The 20844-nt window shown below is 37.7% G+C and overlaps 1 protein-coding gene across 6 annotated transcripts in view; it reads right to left on the bottom strand.

The window, feature by feature from the left end:
* MYRIP (myosin VIIA and Rab interacting protein) overlaps positions 1-20844 on the bottom strand; it is a 208362-nt gene that overhangs the window by 10677 nt on the left and 176841 nt on the right. For 3 of the 6 annotated variants that reach the window (XM_077178002.1, XM_077177997.1, XM_054646900.2), the window contains exons 11-12: positions 14000-14236; positions 5506-5568 (exon numbers count right to left, since the gene is read on the bottom strand). In XM_077178002.1, the coding sequence (XP_077034117.1) occupies positions 5506-5568; positions 14000-14236 (300 nt within the window). Of the gene's footprint in view, positions 1-5505; positions 5569-12734; positions 12831-13999; positions 14237-20844 lie in introns of all 6 variants that reach the window. The other 3 variants (XM_077178000.1, XM_054646906.2, XM_077178005.1) reach the window with 2 other exon arrangements.

Genomic DNA, 20844 nt, shown 5'->3' with positions numbered 1-20844 from the left:
CACAACATCCAGCTTTAAACTCTACGTGAGCTACATAAAACTGGTTTTGCAAAAGTGTTTTAAACATGTTTAAAACACAATTTTTCTTTTTGGATACTGGCAAAGAGATATGCAATCATCTACATCTGTATCCACAAGAGCCATTTCATTGTGGATGCAAACATGGAAAAGCAATCTTCAGCAGCCCTGTAAGGATAGCGTTTTACTAAAATGATTACTATGAACTAAATGATCATCCCAAATAAACAAAGATTGACGATAATTGTGAAAACACTTGTATCCTTTAATTTTTTTTTAATTTCAATTTACCTCTTTTTTAATATGGAATAAATGATATCAAATACCAAGGAAAAGCATGCAGTTTTATAGATTTTTTAGAAACAGCTGAAAACCTTTTTATCAATGTTCCTTACTTGTAATTTGTAATTAACTGTCCTGATTCTTATGATTCTCACATAGCTTTAAGCTTCAGGACCTTCCTCTGGTGAAGGAAAAAAATTTCACCAGATTTACCTTCAAGCACCAAGCTCAACATCCAAACTATACAGCTTGGAGACTGAGCCAAAGCTTGTTGAAGCCAATAAAAATACTGTCACCGAATAATATATGTGCAATACCTTTACAGTTGCTTTGCCTAAAAGAAAGTGTGGAAAAATTTAAACCAAAATTTAATTCATTCTTCAAACCTGCAAATATTTATGCATGTGAATTAGGGGCTCACCTGTCTTTAAATTTTCTCACAAAGTATCTGCAGATCAGTACTGAGGAAACGGACAGTCTTTGGATTCTATACAGTAAATTCTATGGTATTAGAGAGTATAACTCATTAAAAATGTCTATAGGCAGGATACAGGAGAAATAATGTTCTTTTGATTCCCACAATTTCTGATGGGGTAAATTGGAAACCTACTTTCATTATTTCTTTCCTTTAATCAGCTGTCCATTCTTATGTTAGGTAAGATTTGTACTGAAAAGCTACATTTTTAGCAGTACATGCTCAATTGTCGTGTATCAATACATTAAGGCATCTTTAGCACTATTACTCATCTGAATTACAAGAAATAATTAGAATGAGAGATTAAAGAGAAGAAGAACAAAGCAAATACAGTATGCTACAGCACTCGATCTTTAGCTTGTTAGGACAGCCAACACAGCCCCAAACCAGCAGGCCTGGGACTCTTACTGAGAACAAATACTTGAACCCCATGAAAAGCCTACTGGTTTTTTTCCATTTATTTTCACAAGTGCCAATTAGGTTAAAATCAGATCAATAATTTTATAGGAAAGAAGAGAAAAATCAATGCTACTTTCTTGTATTATTTACTTCTACAAGTACCTAGTTCTTATATTCTGTGAGTAGTGAACAAAAAAGGGTGAAGGCCAGACACTCTATATTCTTCATCATATTCAGTGATGTATGTTCTCCATTTCAAGAACTGTAGCCTCACTTTAGTGCTCATTATTTCTTAAATTTTTTATTGTCCTTTGTAGTTAATGATGAATTTCAAAAAAAATATTAAATTAAATTAGAAAAAGTTATTTTTATACCACAATATGATAATCCCTATTGGCATTTTCCACAGACCAATTCCTATAAAATATTTTTTCTGTTTTCCAGGTAAAGTTGTCTGTGATAGATACCTTTGTGAAATCAAGATTTTGAGTGAAAAATACCCTAGCTTCTTAATAGGTAATGGATAGGGGAAAAGTAGTTCAAGAGCAAAGAATAGAATAGAATAGAATAGAATAGAATAGAATAGAATAGAATAGAATAGAATAGAATAACTTTTCTTTTGGAAGGTGATGAATGCTCACTTAGTCCAGCTACCTGACTAGTTCAGGGCTGACCAAAAGTTAAAGCATGTTATTAAAGAACATTGTCCAAATGCTTCTTAGACACTGACAGGGTCGGGCACTAACCACCTCTCTAGGAAGCCAATGTTTGAGCAACCTCACAGTGAAGAAATGCTTCCAAATGTCCACTCTAATCCTCCATAGGTGCAGAAATGTGATTTGTAAAAAGCTGGATACTCAGGTAATGATTTTCTGTATGTTTTACCCTCCTTTTGAGCAACTATGCAAAACTGCTAAAACAGCTCATGTTCCAAAATGGTCAGTTTGCAAATATAGTAAGGTACTCTAGATACAATTATTTAACATGTGTAATGGGAAAACCCCAAAATAAATTAAAAAAAACAATAATAAAAAAAATAAAATGTGTTGCAGGGTTTTAGTACTTCACAAACCTCTCCCTTCCCTGACCACCCATGTCAAACTGAGCATTTACAAGACCATATAAAAATCACCTGGAATTCACAGACACAGACACATCAAGATCATCCTGGTAGGTAGGTGGATTTCAAATTGCTCCAAACACCTCTTGGTTATCTGATTTATCTTGCCCTTGCAGGAAAGGTCATTGCTTGCACCTCTAAGTGACTCACAGGGACAGCTGTCATGCCATGACACAGAATGTTGTCTTGTCAAGCAAGTCAGAGAACTAATATGGATGTGGTAGATGTAGAAAGCAATCTCTGGTACAAATATCCTGCACAGGAAAGCTAAGTGCAACCATTCTTCTTGAAACTCTGGGATGCATTCGGATTTCAGCTGTGCTACCCTACTTCTGAATTAACACCACCATTCCCAAATCAAATCCATGCAGCAGACCAAGTATGAATGTTTCTAATAGTTATAAGAATCTTTTTTTTTTTTTATTGAATGTGAGACTAAGCATCTAATGGAATGAGGAAAACATGCATTTATCTTTTTTATGATAATTAATATCCATGGTCACCAAATGTTAAGAACACAGTCAAAAGAACATTCTTGATTTCTCTGAGTTCTTTGTGGTTGAGTCTTAAAACCAATGAAATGCTAAAAATGTGCATGTATGCAAACATAGATACATGTTTGCACTGAATATAACAAATATCTTGTAAAACTTCATTACTGTCATTTCTGTTTGTCAGATGGAAATTATTCCTGTTATGTTTCAGTGGTCTAAAGTCAAAGTGGTCTTGCTGACTGTTAGCCACTTTTCCTTTTCCCTTTCCTTTCCTTTCCTTTCCTTTCCTTTCCTTTCCTTTCCTTTCCTTTCCTTTCCTTTCCTTTCCTTTCCTTTCCTTTCCTTTCCTTTCCTTTCCTTTCCTTTCCTTTCCTTTCCTTTCCTTTCCTTTCCTTTCCTTTCCTTTCCTTTCCTTTCCTTTCCTTTCCTTTCCTTTCCTTTCCTTTCCTTTCCTTTCCTTTCCCTGTTGATGCTGACAATATTTACTGTGTTGTTTAACTCAAGCATCCTACACTGGAAAGTGCTTTGTAGACCAGTATTTGCATTCTGGCACATGTAATAGAAGGAAAACAGGATGATAAAACTGAAGCAATATTAAGTACCCAAACTGCTAAGAGCAGGTGAGCTTTAAGTGTATTATGCATCTCAGCAGCCTGTAACATTTTCACATCTTTTCCTTTGCATGAACATTATGACTTTTATTTTTGATGCTCTTAAAATAGTTCAGTTCTCTATCACTAGCGCTATTTTTTTCTGCCTTGTACTCAGCCATTATTGTTTTCTTTTCTCCTGCCACTACAATGCAATCATTAGGCTCTTTTAAAGACCGTGGAAGGGGGTGACCTGCAATTCAACAGAGAACAGTGACATCAACAGCTAGATCAAGAAGTAGAGCAAGAACACCTTTCCATCACTAGCAGTCCTGGCAGTATTGACCACATCCTCGATGACTTGTGGTGCAATCATTTTTAGCTCCAGTGTCAAGGCGTTATATCATGCACTGAGTCACAGTCGATATCCCTCTTTTATAGGGATTTATAGGGAGGGGAGAAGATAAGTTTTGCTTTGCCACTGATTAACTCATCCTTTCAGAGTAACCTGACTGAATTCAAGCTGGGTGAAAACAAAATCAAACCTCAAATCTGTCTCCTTCATCTCCCCACCCTATTGGAGTTCATTGAGAAGTTCAATGATCATTGTAGAGTTTTGAGAAGGCCCTGAAAAGCCCAATGAAAGTCCTTCACAGGCTAGCGAAATCTGGGACACAAGTCACAGTGTGGGAAGAAAAGAGCCATCAATGCCCAGCTATCTGTGGCAGTTGTCAACCCTGACCTTCAAACGATCTTTGGCCCAAAAGTGAGCCCTAACTACTCATTACCATGAAAATTGTGGGGAAAAAAAAGGCAAAATTTTGCGTGGCTGTTTGATGGCAGACAAGTATACCATGGTAATCTGTGATATGAAAGAATTACTCTTCTCTTCAAGTTTAAGACTACCTGCCTTGACCTTTATCATCAATATCTTCATTTATGGGCATTCCTTTAGAAAAAGAAAGCCAAATTATCTTACAGGCTGAGAGCTATTATTCTACTGATAGTCTCCAAAGTATAACACAGAGAAATAAAGTCTCTCTTTTTGACTGTGCTAGGTAATGCTGAATATTACATTTTACTAATCCAATCCACTGTCCTAATATAGTTACAGATGTTATGCTTATTAATATTTAATGCCTTATTTCTAGAGACAAGTTGCCTCTAATAATGAGAATGGAAGTGATTTTTCAAGGATGAAATATTATAGGCTAAGTTGGAAATTAAAATATTTCCATCTAAAAATCCACACAGGATTCTGATATACAATGGACACATACTGATGACATTACACAACTGGAAAAACACTTCTTCTTTAATGTTACCATTGATATTTTTACTAAATAAAATCAAGATAATTAAAAGATGATTAAAACTCATAGGACAAAATTAAGAGCAATGAAAAAAGAAAAAAATGAGACAAGTGTCATGTTAAATTAAGCATCAACTTCTAACACAAAAAAGTGATTCTTATTTTATAACTGAGAGAATGATATATGACATACTAAAAATAGCAGGTATTTTGAAATATAAGATAAGCATATATTTGCTCAGGGAATATAATGAAAATATTTTTTAATATGTGATCCTCATAAGCTGAGATTTAAATAGCACAGAATATAAAAGCCTCTTTCTGCCTAAAAGAATCATAAGCAACAGTCACTAGCAGCAAAGTGAGAAAATATCTACTTACTGTACAAACTGTACAATGAATTAAGGGTTTTAATTATTTTTTAAATTGAGAACTTAGAAAGATTTTTGAAGATCACTATGGTCAGTAAAACTCCCTTCCAAATTTCTTAATATAGGTGAGTACATGAGAATAGAAAGCTCGTACACCTTATCTTTGTCTTCTGTTCTTCTTTACTGACAAAACCAAATTTTCATCACAAGGCCAAACAAGGGAGCCAGTCTGCTCAACATGTTAACTGTGATTATAAAATAATTTTCCGCAATGATTATTGATTGTCGCCAAAAGGTACGATTTTTCAGGCCTGATATTTCCAAGAAAACATTCTGAGTTTAAGAATGTTGATTGGCAAATGTAGAAACCCTCAATATCACGTTAATGCATCTCTTACTACATAAGAGATGTAAGAAGACACAAACAAAACAAAGCTTCCTCACCTGCTGCAATACAGTGGATAAAAACTGCAGCTTTAAATGAAGATCAAAAGCCTTTTGTTTTTCCTAGATAGTGGGAAAGCAGTTAAATAAAAAGGCAGAAAAGTTATATTAACAGCTACAGAGGTTAACAACTATATAGGTTCAGACTTACAGGGAAGTTTAGGATAAACAGCAAGGATAAAGAAACTACTAAAGAAACTAAAATAGCATAAAATTTCAATTTTACATTTATTACTAAAATATTTAAAATAAATCAATGCCTAATTTAATCTTATTTATGAGATTTAGACTAACAGACTTCATTGAGACAGAAATTGCAAATCACACACAATTGTTTATAAAATGAATCAGAGGGAAAATACTATTTCTACCACCACAAAAAGTGTCACTAGGAATGGAAAAACACTTTTGCAGCAGTGTTAAGAAAAAGAAGAAAAGCCAGCTATCTTCACTTTTGGAGTGTACATGGTAGCAATTTGGACAGTAGTTACCAAAGAGTCTGTACCTCACTTATGCCACAGTCAGATGCCCACGTGAGAAACACCTGGCCTAAGTTAAGCAAGATGTCTTGTGCCAAATCACTTCCTACTCTTTGGTGCTGGACTCACTGTCCCAAAACAAACAAGTAAAACCCTTCATAGTACAAGTCTCTAGTGACCAGCCAGTAGGCTTACAGTAATCGCCCTAATTTCCTTAGGCCTGTTTAAACTGAACTGACTGGTTTTGCGGTGAAGTAATGACTAAACTACAGCTGCCCTGCTGGCTGTGCTGTGACAGAAGTATCTTCCAGCTGAGGAGTAGCATTTCCCTGAAACTCTTCCAGCTAGATCTGAAAGACCTCAGTTTTCACTTCCAAGTCTTGAGGCAATTTACAAAAGAAGGTAAAATAGTAGTAAAAAATAGTCTCTTTTCCCACTATTTTGTTCCAGCAGTTTACACTTATGTTCACTTCTTTTCTGCAACTGTATCTGTAGAATAGCTTGGATATTTTCTCCCTAAGTAAATAAATCTTTGGCGAGGAGAGAACTGAAGGAGATTTCCCTTGCATGCACACTACAAGAGCTGGCTTGGGTGTGCATGCAGGCAGGTGTCAGAACTGAGACTATGAGAAAAAAGCTGTTTACAAAGATACTGCATTCCCCATGTGAAGGCAGCTAAATGTCACCTCTTCTGCCCTTCACCAGTAGATCCAACAGGGCTTTGATTCAGTTGCTTAAACACCGGTACACAAAGTACAATTTGAAACAGCTTGGAGTGTGTGAGGATTTTGAAACAACACTGTCTGATATGACATGGACCTGGGACATTCACATTTTTTCTGGACTAGCAGCTTAAGGTCCTATGGGACACTCTAAGATATCTCAGATGGTCTATCTACATCCATATTTACACAACTGTACTGAGCCCAGGAAGTGTCAGAATTGGAGGTACGCAAACAACCCTGCTTGCTTTGGAAACTTAAAAAAATAAATGTTCATGGTCTTGATGCTTGAAACAGGAGACTCAGATTTTTACAAAATAAACTTAGGATCAGCTTAATATTTCATACTAAAGACTGATTAATAATAGCAAATACATTGGAGAAACACCTTGAATGGGGATTTTGTCCAGCAAACCACTTAAACCTCAGTTTAAAATTGAACATATACTTGACTTGAACATATACTTGACTTGAACATATACTGCTTTGATAAATTGAGAACTTAAAACTGTGGATCCATTAGCCCAATGTGAAGATTATTGTCTCATACTGCTTTTCACCTTCCCTAACCCAATTTTTTTTCTCTGCTGTGATTCAAAATCCTGTGCATGGATTATCTGCAGTTCATAAACCTTGAAGATCACTTTTTACAATGCTGTCCACATTCAGGTTTCAATCCTTGACTTTGGGAGACTGCCCAGATAATTAACATAATTTTAAAAGCAATGATCTAGGAAAACACAAGAATTAATCTGAGCATCTTGCATGCAAAACTGTGAAACAACAGACACACAAATAACTTCCAAGCTGTTAATCCAGGAAGATATCATTGTACTGCAGTGTTCAGCATTACTACCATAATAGCAGCAATTTAGTAAGCTACTGTACTTACGCTGCTGTGTTTTCTGGCCAAAGGGATCCACTGGTTCTCCTTTAGAAACTTTTATTCAGAGAGTAAACTTTTACTTCTAAAGCTTTTAGGCATATGAAGCTGGATGGCAGTTTCCTATAAACCCCTTCCTGAACCAAGATACCAGTCAAAATACTCAGGAATTCAGGCAGTTCCAAGATAATGATCACACAAACTACGACACCATCTTCTGTGAGGACAGTGCCTTCACCAGCACAAATGCCTAAAGAAGCCCAGCCACCAGGAGACACAGGCTCTTGATATTCCAGCACTGCTGTGTCAGCCTCCCACCCATCCCTGCCGTGATGCTTCAACAGGTCTGTGCTGTACAGGAGGGATTCACTGGCATGTGCATGTCCACTGACATTCTCCAGCTCCATCAAGGCTGCAAGCAGAGGTCTCTCCAGTGACTGTGTCCAGTGAGCCCCACGCTTGCCTGACCTCCCTTATTGAGCCCTGGCCACCCCTTCCAAGGCCAGCCCTGGGCACAGCCACCAGCACACACACCAGGGAGCTGGCTCTCTCTTCTGCAGGAACATGCACCCACATGCACAGCTACTGGCTATTCTTCTTGCTAAAAAGACAGACGCCAGGCAGATTTTCCAACAAGTCTCAATCTCATTACGCCAGTAGTTGAGCAGTGCTAATTTACCTGGTGAAAAAAGCAAGATGTATTCTTGAAACAAAGGAAATAGGTCTCTGGCAAAAACCAACATGAAAATGTTATTTATAGTTCATGCTTTCCCCCAAACAAAAAGCTTTTTAAAACCTAAGAAGAATAAAATGTTTCCAGAGGATGGAAGCATAAATATTTAATGAAAAGATGATTTATGCTGTTATTCATACTGTCAAGAGACTTGGGAGGTTTCACTTAGGAAACAGGATCCCGCTGTGCTACTTAACAAACTCACTTAGAGGCTGTCATTCAGAGAAGAGCTATTGTGTCGTGTAGTAATGGCAACAGACAACAGCAGGATTTAAACAAAGTTACTAAGCCTTGGTTGTAAGATTCTCTGAGCAGAAGTAAATGCATAAAGGGATTTAAAGAAATTCCTTAAGCACGCAGCACATTGCATCAAGCTAATGCAAAGAGGAGGGAAACTCCACATTACTATGGAAGTTTAACTAGCTTGCACATTGGTATATCTTAAGAAAGTTGTAGTGCTAAGTAGAAGGTGACAAAAAAAAAAAACCCACAAGTAAGGTTTTAACAACTATTTCAATTTTCATGCTATGTGGGCAATTTGAAAAAATGGCAGGGGCTAATCTGTTTTTTAACATAATCTCCATAGTTTCTGATAAAGTGGTCACAGGGATAGACTGCATTCAAATTGCAGCCTGCCAAAATAGCCTTCTAGAATGTAATTCTGGGATATACCATGAAATAAAGACCCAGTCAATTTATCTTCATGAAAGCATTAAAAGAGAAGGAGAATGCATGGAGGAGACTGCAAACTAAATATATCCCATTTATCATGCTTGCCACTCTCAGGATCAGTGCCATTAAGATACTTCAAAGAGAATTTACATTTTACTTTTTTTTCTTTAGGCATTCATTTAGGGTTTGGTGGAATAAAGCAAAAACTAACCAATCAATCAAAAAAAAAAAAAAAAAGCAAGACAGAAAGAATTGTGCAAATTGCTGTGCTGGGACAAGATGTTTCACTAAGACAACAGTTGCACAATTCAAATTTTGGTTTGCTCATACCTGAAGTTTAGAGGGCCTGAAGGCCAACCCTACCCTAAACATGGATTTGGTGAAAAACATGTCCTTTCACTGCACAACTAAGACAAATGGACTTTTCAGGGCTCTGAATACCCCAGAAAGACCATTAATTACTTCTGTAGCTTAAGAAGCACAAAATATTTTCCATAAAAACAAGTCTGCTGCAGGATTATGTTTGTTTTAAAATGAGAGCTATGAATCTCCACAAGACCATTTTAGGCAATCACAAACTGAGGGATAATGAAAATGAAGGTGCTGAAAATTTAAGAAAATTTAAGTCCAAGTCCCCAAATTAACTTGTGTTAGTTAATACCAATCTAAATCCTCAGGTATCTCAGATGAACTAAATAATTAGCTCAAAGGTCATCATATTCAAATTTGCATCCTGAAGGCAGATATACAATTCAAAAGCTCAATAAGTGAGAACTGAGAATCCATAAATGCCAAACAACTTCATCTAGCTCTCCATGAAGGATACCACTTTTACCACTGATTCAGATCATAATACTAAATACCCTTTTAAAAGCATCAGTTTAATGTGTGATTACATGAGATTCCCAGTTTCTATTAAAACAGAAGTCCTGGTTTTTAAAGGTCTAGACAGCTGAATGTCAGATAAGCACCAGGTACTTAATTTCCAGAGATTCAAAAACAAAATACAGGTTTTTAAGTCTTATCCTATGGTCAGGTGTACAAGAACTAAAAATTCCCAGCAATTTAAAGTTGCTGAAGTGCTCCCGAATAAGCTTATGAGAACAGAAGATTAAAGACCAAGAAAGACAAGCAGCATGGCTAAAATAAAAGCAAGATGGCTAAAGTATAGTATTTATGTTCAGGAACAAAAAGCAGAATCTAGGCACTCCAGCTCTCATTTTAATGGTGCAGTGTTGGTGAAGATGAAACACAAAACCCTTATAAATATGATTGCCTGGCAAAGGATTTTGAGTATAAGGAAACTATAAGCGAGATTGAAATGAAAGCAAGCTTTGAGATACCAAGCCTTAGTTACTGAGCAACTGGAAAACAATAGTATGGCCACTGAGGGTAATCCCCTTTTGATTAGACAATATCCTCTGCTTGCAGACAGGTCCAAGGGCCAGAGCAGACCCTACTAGCTTGGCAGAAGTGGTCCACAGAGTAGTTTTTAGGGTTTAAAATGTAACACAGTATAGTAATGTAATGATTCTTATGGGCTGTATGTAAATGCTATAGGATTTGTATCTTGTACTAGATTGGCTAGTATGAATTAGAATATTCAGCACAGAAGAAAATGTATTGTATTGTAATGGGAACTTCATCTTCTTTTACTCTTCTTCTGTCCTCTTTTCATTTTGCTCTTATTCTTCCCTCTCTCTCTTGCTCTCTCTCTTTCGGGCTCCTCTTTGGTGCTTGCTCCAAGGCCTTTGCAATAAACCCCAAGTTCCAAGACCTGGCTCTGGAGATCTCTCGTCTCCATCTGTCCCAACCGTCCTTCCCACCATCACTCCTACAATGCAGAACTAATGCTTCTGTATATTTAATTTGAAACCTGATGCCCAGCTCAGGAGACTGTCTCTGACCAATAGTGGTGAGTGCTAGACTGAAAGATCTGTAAATCCCTACAAATGTGCATTCTCCAACAATCAGGCTTTTTAAAGAGACTATACTGGGACTTCTAGATTTGAAAGCATCTAAAATCACTGGTTGCTTGAAAATAGGTTTTCTATGCTTGCCTTTCACATGACATCTACTCATCCTAAAGACATTGCATCTTTTATGAGTTTGGGTACGTCTGTATTTTGACTGCCACAGCCCCAGCTAGTTTTATACACTGTCATCTTCAGTATTTCCTGGTAAGATGTTGACCAGCCAACTTTTCAGAGAGAAGGCACATGTCAGAAGATTTAAAAATACCTTTAAGGACAACTAAAAGGCTTGTCAAGAATATGAATGAAAGGAGTATGCTTCTTTCTCTACACCCGGAGAAGGTTTCCCTGCCAATTCCACTGAATTCCAGACCACGAAGAGTTCTGGAGTATTCTGGTTTCTTTATAATAGACAAAAAGAGTATATACTACGACCATTAAAGAAGAGAACTTTTTTATCCAAATCAAATAAAGGATTAGGAACTCCAAGCATTCCTTTTTTTACTGAACATGGTAAGCCCTGCGTTTTTAAAACTTAAGAAAATTTTATTGAGGAAAAATATATTAATCTTTGCTGTATTTTAAATAACTGACATACAAATTTGAAAGAAATAGCAAAATTTGGAGAGGAAAAAACCCACCAATAATACTTTGTCGATGCATGCAGATGAGCAAGTACACCAAAAACATACATTCATCATTTTCTGTGCTCAGTTCTCTATACAGGAGCATTTCAGAAAGTCCTCTCTACAGCCTTTAATTCTGGATTTCATTTGCATAATGTTATAAACCCAGCTAGCCTATATGTGCTGTTGAATAATGGGATATTGCTGTTTTGTCTTGGCAAAACAAATAAAAATAAATTAAATGCTGCTAAGAAGCTCTGACAATAAATCCTTTATGTGATTTCTTTGGAAAGGTTGTGTGTACATCATGGAGGTATTTGCACACATGATAACAAAGGTATTTACACTCCTGTGTAGTCCATGGCTAAATAACTCAGAATCAAAGAGTCATATGCTCCTTATATTTGGAATGTAAGGGGATCACCTAGTCCAACTCTTCTGCTCAAAACACATACCCAGGGCCAATGTCCAGTCAGATTTTGATTATATCCAACGACACAGACTTTACAATCTTTCTGGGAAACCTATTCCAGTATTTAAACAGCAACACAGGGAAAAAGCTTTTCATTTGGATGGTATTTTTTGTATTTCAGTTTGTGCCCACTGCTTCCTTTCCTACCAGAGGAAAGAGTTCCATTTCCACCTAATTTCCCACAACAAACACTCCCCGCTCTTCCCTATCAGATATTTAAACACATTGAAGAGATTCTCCCAAACCTTCTCTTCTTGGATAGACAATTCCAGCTCTCTCAGCCTCTCCTCATAGGACAGATGCCCCAGTTTTTTAATCATCCCTGTGGTCCTTCACAGGACTCACTTCAGTGTGTCCATGTGTACCTTGTACTGGGGAGTCCAAAAGAGGACACAGCACTCCAAAAATGGTCTCACCAATACTGAACAGAGGTGCATAAAATAATCACTTCCCACATGCAGGACTTGCATTTCCCTTTACACTTGACTGCTAAAAGTCTTGTTAAAGCCAAAATAAACAATATTCATAGTTCTGAATGTCTCAGACTGCCATGATCTTTCAAAGATGAACCTCACAATTACATGGGCCAATTCCCTCAGGTCTTGGAAGTGCATCCCCATCAGACACCATGCACATGTGCAGATCCCAGTTTTTGAAATGTTTGCTAACCTGATACTCCTCTACCAAGGATAAGCCTTCACTGCTCCAGGCTTTCCCATAGGTCTCAGGGGCCTGGGATTCTTGAGGGAAAATCTTACCCATAAACTGAGGTGAAAACAATGTTGGGTAATAGACTTTTCCACATTCTGTGTCACCAGATCACTGCAGTAGTGAGCCCAGCTTTCCCTCATTTGCCTTTTGCTGCTGATAGACCTGTAGAACACTTTTTTCCCCTTTGTGTCTCTGGACACATTCAGCTCCAGATGGGCACTGGCTTTTGTGATACCATTCCTGCATTCTTGGACAGCACCTCTATTGTCTGCCTGGATTACTCAATCCTGTTTTCACCTCCCAGTGTATTAGCTCTTTATATAATTTGAACAAAACACCTTTCAAATTACAACAAATAGATTTCCTTTAGAGAGTTGTCCATATTCCTTGTCAAAACTGAGCTGCTGTGCACACAACACTCCATAAGGCAAGTCAAGATATGCAACAAACTAGAATAAGCCTAAGTGGATCTAAAGAATTAGAGTGCTTGACTAGCAAGGGGCACCACTGGGCTCCTCTAGCACTAAATTCAAGCAAACCACACGATCTGAAGAGAAATTCAGAGGTAGAAAGGGAAGAAAGGAGGTGGTAAATCCTGTGAGTGACACTGAAATCTGGTATCTAAATTGTAAGGGTGAAATGGCACAAATGAAGGATCTTGGGCACTATTAGAACTGACACCAAATTTCAGTTTCATTAGAAAATGTTACTACTCTCAGAAGCCTACTTGCTGACAGGGCAACAGGGTTGGAAAGCTTTAAAGAAACACTAAATATTTTTATAGAGATGCAAAAGAAGATCCATGCCATCAACATGAACTAGATAATACTACAAAGAGAGGAGTAACTAAAAGGATGGAAAAAAACCACTTGAACTGGTTAGCAAGGACAAAAAAGAAAAACTGGATATGCTTTTAAAATCCAAAAGTGCAAGTCCATTTTTAGTTAATATAAGTTGACATAATTCCATTAATATCACCCAGTTAACAGTTTTGTTGCACAGGCTAAGTTCCCTGCTTGGAACTGATGCTGTAGGCTTTCTGTTCCTCACAGAGAGGAAAACATACATTTATTTTTATCTGCACAAGAGATTCAGGCTTAGCCCAGTAGAAAGGACTTCAGGTTTCTTTTAAGCAACTGTGTTCAGTTTTCTAGGCAGAATTTTCTCTTTTTGCATTCTAACTCTTACAATACTATTCCCACTCCTTTCTAACTACCACTTACCTTCTTTAACTCTTCCTGGATACTTCTGCCATTTTCCTCTGAGGACAAACTCTCCTGGTTTTCCAGATCTATTCCAGGTTCTGACTCTTGTTCTTCACCAGATGATGTTTCCTTGTCACTCATTTTAGCAGCAAGCTGAAATAACCTGGATTTAAGCTCGTCCTCCATAAGTTCAGGCTTGACATCATGGTGCTGATCCTCATTGCTTACATCTGTTTCTGATAAATCATCAAAATCCTACAAAGACATTAGAAAAACCATATAAAATCCTGTGTAGGCTTAGAGAGAAAAAGTTCTAGCTATATTTTAGTTCTAGCTATATTTTTCTAGCTTTCTATAAACTATAGGTATGATCACTCTGCAGGGAAGCTAGAAAGAAAGCACACTAAGCGTTCTGATAAAAAAGGAATGTAAACCAACACTTGCTGGATTATATTCATCATTACTTCTTACTTTCATGTTATCTAAAAAGGAACTGAAAATCACTATGTGTCTGTGTGCAACTAATAATACATGCCAGTATTTCCAGCACTGCCATCCCTTGCAGGCACAGTGCAGATAAAAGTGTGGTGTGGGAATGAAATAACCTGTAACCTGGAAGTTGTGTTCACCTTTCAGTTGAAAGCTGTGCTTTCATTCCCTGACTGCTTGGTCTTGAGCATTATCCATGTTATTCTTAAAAACTGCTGGAAACAAGTTTTGAAAAACTCCTCTTTTGTTACATGATGTGGCTTAAATTGTCAGCTTTCCCGGTGATTATTTGCATAAGTAGATCCTCTACAGAGATTATTTTTTTTTCCAAATGCCAACCTCTGTGGAACAAGTTCAGTCTTCAGGAGCACCTTCTGTTCTGAGTCTTGGATCCTTAAAGTTGGGAAACCCTAAAGGGTCAGTTAAATACAGTGGGTGCTACAGACTCGGCCACAAGTCCCCTTGGAAGCTGAAGAGATGAAAAGCAAAATCTTTGCCCAGCATTTAATAAGGTGGAAAGGGGGATAGTTTTGTCAGCCCTTGCTGACAAATTCTGAGACTATCTCATAGTTGTTCTAAAAACTAATCCCCAGGTATGTATCAATTCATTTTCTGGATCTGTGCTGTCTGATGCGGACCCATTTTGCCCTGATTTGCACTACAGTCCCTGGAGAAAGACAGGCACCTCCCAGAGCAACCTGTTCCACCTATAGCATTTGCTGCCTTCTGGAAGTGTTCTCTCCCTGATGACTCTGAGAGAAAGTTTTGAATCACTAGCTTGTTTGGTGCTTCAGCCAAGTCCATGAAATAAGATGGTATTAGGTAGGTTTAAAAGTGACAGATATTTTGAAATGGAACATTGTTGTGCAAAACCACCCAGAAGGTGGCTATGAAGAATTCAGCCTGGGACCAGACTGGTAGGCACATCTCAGCAGGCCTAGGAGGATGATTTGGAGCAATTCTCAGAGGGGAAATTATTCCTATGTGCCTTAGGTTCTCATACTGTGACAAGACCAGACACTGCTGGAGAGACTAAAATCTGTGTTCTGTCTTCCATTCATTTGGAAGTACATAAACAGAAGCAGCTGTAGCAGCACTGTTCAGGGATGAACCAATTACCTCCAGTTCTCACAGGAAATGTTAATTCTGCCTACTCCCTCACAAACCCTACCCACCAAACTGCTTTTAATGGATTGACACATCATGTTCATGATGTCAGTTCTCATCTTTCATACAGTAAACTATACTGGAGTGTTCAGCACTTTCACAGTGTTCTGGACAATTTTTGTCAGCAGTTATTTGCAATTCAATCAATTATACAACTAAATTATTCCTTTATAGTTCACCTTCAGGATGCAGAAGACCCTTTTAGAAAATCAGGATTTGAAGGAACAATAAAAATTTGAGAGTTACAATGGAAGGGGAACCATGGGTTTATGCTGAAACTTTTTTCCCAAACAATCAGCTTCAGCAAAATAAAAAGCTTTTTCTGCTAAAAAGCTGTTCAATGATCAAAAACAAGATTTCAAACCAGTGTGTTTTCACTTCAGTTTTATAATATGACTTTCTCTTATATACATGTAAAAGACTGGTGTATTTCACCTCTTAAATTAATCTCCATCATAACAATGTTTCCTCAAATTGCAAGAGAAGTTTTCTTCAGATGTTTCTTGCACATCACTCTACAACTCATGACAAATATCAGTATTACACCCCAACCAACAATCTGCCAAATGACCAATACTCGTAAGTCACTAAACTACTATTAAAAAAAAACCCCTGAAATCTGTTGCTGAATCAATCAGTCCATCAATTTGTACCCAAGAAAGAAACAATCATAATTTATGTAATATACAGGATAGAAAGCCCAGGTAAACTGTATGCTTCTATTTTATGAGACTACAGTTTAGTGAAGATACACCTCATTAAACCTGAGCTATTTACAGCTAGGTATCTAGTCTAAGCTAATTAATGGAACCCCTCTGTACTTGAATGACTTCCATTTATTTAATTGGTACCTCCAAAAATTGGTACAGCTCTCATCTACCAAAACCTGGTTTAGGATTACAGCTCTGCACTAGGGGTGTGGGCTTACTCTAGCAGTGTTGAGGAAGACTGAACACGATTTACCTTGAGATCAAATCTGCAAGGAAAAGAAGAAAATCCCATTCTATGCAGACATTTGAGCAGATCAGTCTTGTACAGACATGAATTTGTTATCCTTGTTTAAATGAGCTTACAGATGTGTATATAAAATCTAGTGGAGCAGTGAGGGAGGCCGGCAGTCCAGAGCGGTGGATTTTCCCACACTTCCTCCTCACTGCTGTACTGACAGACTTCACTGTGCAGCAGGACACGCATCAGTCCTCTGGGGGCTTCTTAAATAGATCTGCTTAGCTTTAACTGCTTAGCAGCTTTATTGGAGTAGCAGTGCACAGATACACCCATGGGAGGCAACACTAGTTAATCTAAAGAATCTGTATTGACAATAGCAATATGACAGCTCCTCTTCATCCCCCAAAAATACCAGGCTTCATAGAATCACACATGGCAGCAACTTAAAGATCTTTTTGCTAGGTCTGCTAGCACAGATGAAAGTCATGAGATGCCCTGGCAACTCCAGGGTCTCATTCTGCATTAGCTAAATCTGTGTTTTGAATACATATTGTTTCTTGAGAGTACTGACTGTATTACAGCTGGGCTCAGATATGTCTGTAACGCCTTTTTTAGCTTTCCAGCCTCCTTTAAATGAGTGGGTGGATTATCTATATAGGCTAGAGCTGTTAATTCCTGTGCACATGCAGAGATAATGGTACCTAACACTGCTGCACTTTGTGGTTTCTGTTAATAAAAGACTGCTTGACTTTTGTGTTGGGCTTTTCAGAGAGTGGCAGCAAACTATTTGTGAGGAGATTATACCTCTTTCATGGACTGACAAATTAAAAAATGCATTAGCAGCCATGAAAAAAAAATAAATTGACAGGTACTACTATTATTATTTAGTAGATGCTGCATTAAATTTTGTTATTCTTTACTGCTCATGTTTTCACTCTTTCTGGTAAGTTTAATGACATTTTTGTGCCATTACACAATTCATTGTGTAAATTCCCATTTGCATCTATCAGCTATACATAATGATAATAACTACAAACAAGAATAAAGGGCTACCATTTTATCTGAAAACTGAGTTTCTGTGAGGGCCTGGCAGACTGAAACAGCCATGAACCCAGTTTCACTAAAAAAAAATCAAGTGTTTCTATGCAAGCATAAGGCTTTTAGGAGACAATGAAAACAACAAATACACTTTTACTCATAAACCCTATCCGAATCCTTGCACACAAATCGCTGATCTCTCAATGTAATCAGAGTAGATGGAAATGAGATACAAAAAAAGATGCTCCAGAACAAAATCTATGTTAAACTATAAATTCCTGTGAGAAAGTTCCCTTCATATAGGAAACCAAAAATTGGAAATGAAAATTTTTAGGAGAATACACAAACTGTGAGGTTTGCAGGCAGTTTCTCATCAAGAGCCAGAGTGATTTCAGGGAGCTGTTCTTAAAGAATACATCCCAAGCGCCATCCCGTGGGAACAGGCAGCCTGACAGTGCTCATCCCTTACCTGGCTGCAGGGCTGTAATTAACAGGTGGGGTCTCCTGATCAAAGAAGCAAACTCATAATGAGGGCACTTCTTTCACTTGAAGCAATTAAGCCACTCCAGTTTGCATCAGAAACATAAGAACTTCAGCTACATTAAGCAACAGTCATATCCTTCTCTCAAAAAGATAATGAGAGTCAATATATCAACATTATTATTACTAATAGTATCAACTATTATTACAATTATTAATAATAAAAGCAGATAATGATTGGTGGCTTAAGTGCCTATTTTTTGTAAAAAGCTACTATTTGCAAAATAATCATAAAAATCATAAAAGGTTGCACTTTCCAGTTCAGTTCCCACAGAAATATGTCTTTTGTGGTATATAAGCAATCAGATATTATTTATAGCAGGACTCTGGTTTTATCAGGACAGTTTTCATATCTTGCTTCATGACTGTGTTTATGGTATCTCTACAGACAGCTCAGTAAAGGAGCTTTTTCTTTTACTTATCATTAAGCAAAAAATTCCACAGATACAGCACATCTTGGTATCTGCTCTCAGGTTTCCCCTTCTAAGGCACTGAAGACTTTAAACAAAAAATTCTCTCTTGGTCACAAAGTCGGCAGTCCACTCTTGTGTCTAAAATATATTTTTTTTTAAATGCCACAGTATTATCCTACTCTGGGAACTGGATCCTGATTTAAAAATACCTGATTTTAAATTGAAATTCAGTTATGAATTATGAACTGACTACAGTTTTTCCAGAAACTGTAAGCAGGTTCCATAACTGCTTACAACTCCCTAGACTCAGAACGAAGAAGAAAAAGGGCTTGTTTTCATCTCACTGAGAAACCTGGAGAGTAAATAACAAGAAAGCAACCTTCCCCATTTGAAAATTAGAAATGAAACCCCAACTTTTAGACCGATAAACTGAAATCCTGTTCTACAATGCTGATGAAAACATAATGGTTAACAAATTATCATCTTACTATTACGATGCAGTAAAATAAGATTATATTCCAATGCAGTGAAGTACTAAAAAAGTGTTCCTTTACTGCAATTGACATATAATCAGTTATTCACTGTCTAATATCTTGGTTCAACAAGAGTTTGTATGGTCTCTGCAAACTCTGCATAATTTCATAATGTGAAAAGCTATGCCTGGTTTAAGACCCTGCAGTCAATCTTTCTTAAGTCTATGCTGACTGCAGTTCTTCACACACTGACACTATAATTTTGTAAAACTGTTTATATGTAGGGCTCTCCCTACTGCAGCCTCAAATCAATCATTTTACCAAGATCAATACATAATTCTGGGGAATATATGAAACTCTGACATCCCTTTAATCTCATTTACCTGAGCACTGTAAATGATGTCTGGCTAATTCATTTTCATACATTAAATCAGGTTCCTCACACGCATGGCAATTTTACTTGCTTCCTAGAATTGTTCAACCATGCAACATTCTTGCTCTAAATTGTGGTAGACAGTCCATTCCTGGTGCCAGCAATGCTTGTTTGCCAGAGGCTGGAGTAAAAGTTCTACCAATGTGAGCACCAGCTGTCAAATCAGCCACCTCTGTGTGTGTGTGTCCAAACACAAACTAAACACATGCAAACCCACCCATACATAAACTTCCTAGTGAGAATTTCATTGCTTTGGAAACAGTGGCATGATCTGGAGGCACTGTGCCTCTGCTTGCCAAGGAGGCTGAGGAAGCAGGGGAGCAGGAACAGCCTCTTTTAGCCTCAAGGGTAAAATGAAGGGGAGAGTGGGTTAGAATCCTGAATCTTGCACTTTCAGCATATCAGAGAGGTTATAAGAGACAAAGCAACTCACAAAAGACTTGGGAAAGAAGAATATAATTTTCCATACCAGCTTGCAGTTTGAAGCACACACTAAGATTCTAAAGGATGCCAACACAGATATTTGGGAAGCACCCTGCCTTTCTGACCTCACCTGGACAAGTGGGGGGGGGGGGGGGGGGTGGTTTAGATTGGATATTATGAAAAATTTCTTTGCAGAAAGGATTATCCAGCACCAGAACAGGCTGCCCAGGGAAATGGTTGATTCACCATTCCTGGAGGTATTTAAAAGACATGTAGTCATGGCACTTAGGGACAACTTTTAGTGGTCAACCCTACAGTGCAGGGTTAACAGCTGGACTTGATCTTAAAAGTGTTTCCAATCTAAATTAGTCTATGATTCTATAAAGTCTCCAGGACTTTCTCTGTGAGCTCTGGTCTTCCATGCTCTGCGTATTGTCTATTGTGACTAGGAAGCCACAATATGAATACAGACACACAGAGGTCACGAAAGAAAGAAAACAAAGCCATAAAGCTAAATGCAGAAGTCTGTGTACAAGATATAATCTTCGTGCAGTCCCTGTAAAGCCTTGTAATTCTGTCTGATGTTCCAGGAAGTCAATAATGGCCACTGATGTGTCATCAGATCACATTATATTACATCATACTTCCCTTCGAGAACTGTTGATTTTATATGAGGACACAAGTGTGAATGAATCAGTACAGAACACCCCGAACACCCACACTCTGTCCTAAAAGCAGATGGAATGGGTCCAGAATTAATGACATCCAGCATTAAAACCCTGCTGAAATCTAGAATCCTAATACTGACTTACAATCAGGTGTACTGATGTTTTTCTATAGGAAATACAGGCTAGTAGCACAAGGAAAGAAAAACTGTTCCAGGCATCCTAAATTTGGTCGGACAGCTTTAAGACTGAATCAGGCTGCTCACAATCAAAG

This window comes from Agelaius phoeniceus, chromosome 1, assembly GCF_051311805.1.
Source record: "Agelaius phoeniceus isolate bAgePho1 chromosome 1, bAgePho1.hap1, whole genome shotgun sequence".
NCBI classification, from domain to species: domain Eukaryota; kingdom Metazoa; phylum Chordata; class Aves; order Passeriformes; family Icteridae; genus Agelaius; species Agelaius phoeniceus.
The sequence above is the reverse complement of the archived record's forward strand: the minus strand, read 5'-3'. Positions and strand labels throughout refer to the sequence as shown.